At 43.2% G+C, this 7,379-nt stretch overlaps 1 protein-coding gene across 1 annotated transcript in view; it reads left to right on the top strand.

The window, feature by feature from the left end:
- The window catches only part of LOC144721737 (protein mono-ADP-ribosyltransferase PARP15-like), a 33,204-nt gene continuing 25,825 nt past the window's right edge, over positions 1-7,379 (top strand). Inside the window, exons 1-5 of the mRNA XM_078599619.1 lie at positions 1-33; positions 2,374-2,376; positions 3,230-3,272; positions 4,111-4,193; positions 5,449-5,658. Of these exons, the coding sequence (XP_078455745.1) occupies positions 1-33; positions 2,374-2,376; positions 3,230-3,272; positions 4,111-4,193; positions 5,449-5,658 (372 nt within the window). The remainder of the gene's footprint in view (positions 34-2,373; positions 2,377-3,229; positions 3,273-4,110; positions 4,194-5,448; positions 5,659-7,379) is intronic.

Raw genomic sequence — 7,379 nt, 5'->3', positions numbered from 1 at the left:
ATGGGTTCTTCTAACAGCACGCCAACTACAGAGGTATGTGTTTTTGCTGATTTATGAAACAGTAATAACAGCATTGATGACAACACATGAATTATGTTTACCTCCTGCTCTGCCTCTTTTTATTTGTATAACTATTACAGGCAGAGAGGAGTCTCCCAGAGGTCAATGACACCCACTCGAACCTCTTGTGGGACCCAGTAAAACCATAGGATTACAAAAGGCAGATACACTGAGAGCCATGAGGGCACTGTCTACTTCTGGGGTTTGGAGAAAGGCGACCCAGGGCCACTTGTGTTTAATCCACTTCTGGAGTGGGAGACGCCACGCCGAGGCCCCTGTCTGCTATACCCACTGCATTGACATGCGGTTGTGTGTGCACGTTGTGCGAAGGACTTCAGGGTCACCATCATAGGAGATTCGCGCACCACAACCCTCTGATAGGCTGGCGACTAAGCGTGAACACAAGTGACCTGTGTGCCGAGTGTTATGCGCTGAGTGTTGTGATTGTATTTTGTGATTCGGTGGGGACTAGCTGAATTTTATAATTTGTTTAGTTTGTATCGCTTTATATTTGTATTGGTTTGGTTTATTTATGCAGTTTGGTGATGAACTGACAAGTCGATTGTTGTTTATTTCACGCCTGCCTTGAAGTGTACTTTGGAACCATGGCTGCTGTTAACGGTCAAATGGTACATTGGTGTAATTAGCACGGTTGACTATGTACCGTGCGAAGGAAGTTAAACATACAAAAACATAAATTCATATTAGACAAGACCTAGTCACCAACTGCCTCCTGTTATAGATTTACCACTGCACACAGATCAGTGTTGATAGAGAATTTACAAAACCTCAGCCATGCTTGGTGTTTATTTTTACACACAGGAACCACCCCTCCCAATGCCAACCACAATCAACTTCGACTCCTTAAATCTGTACTTAAATCTGGTAAGTCCCAAATAGCATCACAACGTTATACTAATTTGATTTACACTGAATCACGCACGTTTGAGCTATCGTGACCCAGACAGATGGACAGACAGGCGGGCAGACCTCATAGATTTGCCAAGTGTGACAAACTATGGTATACAGGGATATTGAAATAGGTTCAGATTATAACCTGCTTAGTACACAACTAAGTTTGTGCATTTGTGATCTTATACAAATGCGAGTTAAACTTGGGTAGCCTGTAGTGATCCATGTTTCTTAAACGTATTGGAATTGAGGGTTTTATTTGAACTTATTTTTTTTTACTAATTCACTTGCTTTCAAATTGGAAATGGCTATTTCTTAAAAGATATTATCGAAGGTGGAATGATTAATTAATGTATCAATTAGTATTCATTCATAAGCTCACGATAATCGTATCGACACATACAGAATAACTCTGGATGTCAAAAAAGCAGAACCATCTTTTGAAACTAATTGTTGAACCTATATACTAAATCTTTATACCTTCAATAAATATCTCAATTGTGAAATTAATCCTCAAATAGTTTTCAGGGAACGAAACTTATTTTAAGAATTACAGACACACTAATTGGCCTTTGGCTGCATTTGCAGGAAAAACATGTTTTGCCTGTTGAACTTATTTGATTTTCTGCTTTCACGTCCTTAGCGTAACAGAGACGTTTATAGTTTAAATGCTCCTCCATATGTGGAATTATTTACTTTTGAAGTTGCTGTAATTTTATGAGATTTTCACGGTTTTAATTTTTGGGGGCTGTTTGAAATGGAGGTTGCTTCTTTGGGCTTCCTAATTCGGGCATCTTCTTAAGGCCCCACCCCTTTTTGCTTCATCCCTGTCCAGTCCTCTTTAGGTCTGGCCCCCTTTCTGTTGAGCCCACGCCCTTTCCTGCATAGGCCCCACATCTTCCTGGTTAGTTCCCACCCGATTCCTCTTTAGATGCTTCCCATATTCTTCAGGCTCTGCCCCTTCCTATTTAGACCACGCCACTTCCGATTTAGAACCCGCTTCCTATTTATTCCTACCGCTTCCTCTTTAGGCTCTGGGATGACCTGCTTAGGCCAACTCCCTTTTTGCTTGGGCCACGACCCTTCCGTTTAGGCCTCACCCTTTATGTTTAGGCCCTACTCCTACATGCTTAGGCCACAAATTCATTTCGCTTGAGGCCCTGCTCCTTTCTCTTTAGACCACGTCTCTTTCTCTTTAGGGCCAATTGTATTGTTTATGCCCTGTCTTTTCCTCTTTAGACTATGCCTCTTCCCGTTTAGGCCCCACACCCTTAATTTTTAGGCCCTGTATGCTTCATCTTGAAGGCTCTACCCTCCTTAGGCTCCACAACTTCCTGCATCGCTTAGGGCCAGCCAATCTTTTGGGACACCAGGATTTGCTTGTTTGAGTAGTGATGGGAGGATGTGGGAGCGAGCCTTCAACACTTTGGCCTCAAAGTGCACCTGGCCTGGCACAGGCGTCTTGGGGACGTCACAGTCACTTTGTGGTGAACGCCAATGGTGTTGGTATTATAAGGGGCAGAAGTGTCCATGCAGAGTGGTAGTGGTGGGTGGGAACAGTCGGGGTAGGGGTGTGATGGTTTTACGACGACCAATATACCAAGAGCCGCCATTTTCCACTTCGTGATGGTGACATCACCACGTGACCTGTGCCAGGCCAGGTGCACTTTTGAGGCCACGTGAAGTGTTGTAGGCTTGCTGACAGGAGGTCTCGGGACAAACCCAGCAGGTGCCATGTGTTGGCTGACTGAGATTACTGGTAGATGCACCAGCTGTACCCCCTCCTGTGCCAACTTTCTGTATTTTAGCCGCCCAGCTGAACATTATAACATATACATTATGAACGACTCTTGTCAGTGTGGGTCAGTGAAGCGTGGGGGTGGGCAGGACATGCTCAGACATCACTCATTATTGATGTGATCAATCTCATCTGACTTATGGAATGGCTATACAGATGAAATCCAATAAATCCTCGTGATGGGAGGGCCATATCACAAATCCTGTCATCTGCAGTGCACCACAGAGATTAAACCAACAATAATATAGACACTTCCAGGCGACTTCCTCCTATCCACTTCATTGCTCTGATAATAGAATAATGTCACATATGGATTCTAGGAACGTTTGCAGGTGGTAAAGGATGCACGAATAATAGGAAACACGTAAAGAATTGGGTAAGGGGAGTTGTATTAATGTTACTAAATGTTATGTTTTTGTACGTAACGTTTTTGTCATGTGCACCCACCTTAATTCCAAGGATGACGAAGATTCATTGGATGACAATAGTTCATTTTCTACAGGTAATCACTTATCAATATCTGACAAGTTTGGGATTAAACTAAATTGATTGTGTTCATTGTGTAACAAACAAGCAGACATATTTGTTACATCACCAGAAAAAACATCGTCTAACACAACAGAAAAGCAGTTTCATTACCATATATGTATAAAATACATTTAGATTATTTAGCCAAAAGACCTTAAGCTGTAAAAATGTGTACTTGTTTTGACTGAGCATAATGAACATTAGATAAGGGGATGCATTTGCCGTGAGGTATATCAGGTTGTCTGCTGTTACAGATAAGAGCCCTCGCTCCACAATCTGAGATTCTGCACAGAATAGAAAAATCATGCAATTGGTTGCTCGGCTGCATGGCTGCACTGTTCATGAAGGGTAACACCATGAGGTGTAGCAGCATACGTTTAATTAACCAAACGCTGCTGATGAGACTCAGACAATTAATATCGCTTCAGTATGTCCCTACTTCAACAAATGCCACTAGAACATGGAAGCCTAGAAGATGGGTTGGGTGATAGATCTGAATATTTTAGCAATTTACTTTTTGGTGATGAAACACAATTTCTACTTGTTTATTTTATCACTCATAATCTGCTAAGACAGCACCGAATAGTTTTGTGCAATTTTCTGACGATTTTATGAAGCTAATGTTCTAAATAAGATTTATCCCTTAATGTGATTATGTATGTAATGATTGTACTTCGTTATGAGTTGCAATTGCATGAATAGCATGATATGAAACTGAAATTATTACTTTATTTGTGGTTGCTCAAAATATGTCTCAATGGTTTCACATCGTTCCGTGAACGTTTTTATTGACCATGTGATTTTCCCATTAGAATTGTTTGGTGGGAAAAATGTTTTCTATACCGGTGAAAATAAAAAAATATCGCTTGTGATGGACAACATTGAAGATCAAACTGTGAGTTTATGTTCCTATCATTTAATTTTAAAAAATGCGTGCCTACTGTATGAACCCGGGATAAAAACGTTTTCAAAGTATGTTTTTGGTCATTGCGAAACACTTCCCAAATTAAATGTCATAATTCACCGTTCCTCTTGGTACACAAGCACAACAAGGGACAGCTGATTGCGAACTGCCTGAATCACCGAGTCTCTCCCTCACAAAGGGTGGTTAGCTCGGTACACAACCCGCCAATAAACATCATGGGGAAGCCAGTGTACATCACTGAGGCAGACTTAATGGTTAACAGTCTCAATTACCCAGCCTACCCTTCACAACGAGTTGTTCGGCACACGCAATCGTGGGGTATACCGGTCTAGCATTCGCCAATACAGACAAGCCCGGGCTTGTGCATAACTCACAGATAACATCGCCACCCTCGATACATGAGTGGATGGGGGATGAGTGGCGGGAGAGGAAGTGTGAAAGATGACTTGCTGGTAGAGTTGAAGGGGAAAGGCAGAAAGGGGTTAAAACTAAAAGCTCAACACGTGCTAGTTTGGTCAACAAACACCCAAGAAGAATAGCCACGAGTCTGGAACTTGAAATCACTTGGTGATTTTGCGTTGGCAGTGGTGCACAAGAAGGATGGGGCCCCAGATGCAGGTAAAGGTGGTTCTATAGGGACCAGATGCGGTGGGCTGTGTGAGGGATACAGATGAAAGATGTTGAAAAGGTACGGGCAGGGTTAAGAGGAAGTAAGTGGGGAGGTAATGCGAGTTGAGACCCGTGTGAAGCCATAGGCTCCCCCTCGTTAATAAGACAATTTCATGTTGTTTTTAAATCCTTTATATTAAGTTCACTTGCTTGCGCGCTTACGACCGTGCAAATCTTTCGGTCGTTTTTTAACCCACTTCCCGTGATCCAATCGAGCTGACATTTTGCACACAGACTCGTTGTGCGTGATAATTTATTTTCGTGAAATTTTTCCCCCAAAATTTTACACTTTTTAGGAATTTTTTTTTTATATTTAATTACCAATTGCTTAATGGTGGCAGGCAATCATCTGACCCATAGGTGGCAGCCATCTCAAGTCAGAGGACGAGAGGACTCTAGCCGCCACGCATATAAAGGATTTATAGTGAAAAACTTTGTTTTTACGGGTTAATTTTTTCTCTCCCTGGATTGAGGGAAGCACACTGAATATACATGATGTTTAACCAATGGCATTAACAAAAAATGTGAAGGTAAAACGTGGACTTGTTTGTTTTAGACTGATGTCATTGTGAACACAACCTCTTCGAGCATGAATCTTAATATTGGAGGTATGTCAGCTGCACTATCCAAGAAGGCTGGGCCTGCCCTCCAAGCTGCTGTGAACAAGAAAAAGGCTTCCCCTGTAAATGGCATCATAGACACAGAGACCGCTGGATGTAATCTATCTTGCAAGCGGGTGTATCATGTATCCCTGGACGAACTCGTGGTAAGTGAAACTGTCTGGAAGTACTCACATTATAATGAAGTACATGTGATTGACTTGGATAATTGCTTTGATGTATGTTAAACTATGCTGGTATTAGACTGAAAATGGCCAAATGCAGTGAAACGTCACCATGGCAATACGAATAAATGTTTTAACTGTGCAACGGAATAGCCCCTTTTGTGAACAAAGTGACTTTCACCTTGGCCAATGCATTGTGGAAACAGAAAAAGCAGGCTGGATGTAGCATAACTTTAGGGACACAATAAACATGACCTCAATTAATGTTGTGTTTGACAAGCAAATTAACTAAAACACGTTTTTATTGACTTAAAGCTTTCGTGACTGCAGGAATTCATATTCCTTTGGGTCTTTCAGTAAAGCCACGTAGATAGGTTCACAGAATTTTTTTTTTTACAAAAAACTACGACGTTTCGATAGCAACACAGGCATTCGTCATCAGGAAGACGCACACTTGTGTTGCGATCGAAACGTAGTTTTTTGTAATTTTTTGCAATTTTCTTTGAACCTATCTACGTTTTCAGCATTCTTCACACTAGCTTTGACCTGGTTAGGGTTTACGGAACCTTTCCGCACAAATCATCTCACTTGAAGAGATGGGTTTTCTGGCAGAGGCAGATGTACAGAAAGTGTCAAAAACATCCATTAGCATGTGTGCGTACACGTGTAGTGCTGAACTTTACGCAGACAACTTTTTATTTTTCCGTCGTCACTTTTGTTGTACAAAACTTCCTCCCGTTCAACACCCGTGACTTCGGCATGCTTATCCGCTCTCTGCCGTTCGCTCGCCACGCTCCGCTCGCCTCACTCGCTCGCTCCGCTCCCTCCGCCTCTCTCCGTCTCTCTCTCCTGACTCTCCGCTCTCTCTGCTCCGACTGACTCTCTCAACGTCTCCGTCTCACTCCGACTCTCCGCTTCGTCTCTCACTGTCTCACTCTACTCTGTCTCACTGTGTTCTGTCTCACTCTGCTCTGTATCCTATCTTCTCTCGTTCCCTGTTCCACTGCTAGCCTGTTCTATCTCTCATATCTTATCGTTCCCTGTTCCACTGCTAGCCTGTTCTATCTCTCATATATTCTTCTCGTGCCTAGTCCCCGTCTTCTCTCCGACCATCTCCGTCCAGCTCCCAGCAACAACTCGAACTCCATCTCTCCCGCTCCCGTATATATCCCCGTCCTCATTAATTACCAATTAATTAAGCGGCGTCCCCACCGACGCCTCGTGTCCGTGGCATCCGTCGTTATCACTCCCATCTCCAGACTTGCTGGCGCCACCCTGCACCTGCTACATCCACCATCCCATCACCGCCACGCATTTTACAACCACTTAATGAACCATTTACCTTCGGCCGTTATCCTCCCACCAACCCCTGTTTGCCCTGACGCGACCCCACTGTCCATAACACGCACGTGTTTCCAATTGCCTCATTTGGCGTGCGTTAATCCGTTACACATGTATGACTTGTGCATTATTTACTCAAACGTCGGGACTTTTTTTGCAAACTCATAATATCGGCACAGCTCATTGGGTGTGTAGGTAAGTCTGAGTGGTCCCCTGTGGGCACCGAGGGCAATCTGGGGAAGAGTTGGAAAATGTTGTCCTCCTCTCATCCATAAGATAGGTTCTGTGCGTACACTTGAATTGGATAACTTTTGTAATACAGCGATCTGAGGCCAGCTGCCGGGGCTTTCCAGATCTGTGTC

The sequence above is a fragment of the Lampetra planeri genome, chromosome 12, assembly GCF_965212315.1.
Source record: "Lampetra planeri chromosome 12, kcLamPlan1.2.h2, whole genome shotgun sequence".
In the NCBI taxonomy this organism is placed as follows: domain Eukaryota; kingdom Metazoa; phylum Chordata; class Hyperoartia; order Petromyzontiformes; family Petromyzontidae; genus Lampetra; species Lampetra planeri.
The sequence above is the reverse complement of the archived record's forward strand: the minus strand, read 5'-3'. Positions and strand labels throughout refer to the sequence as shown.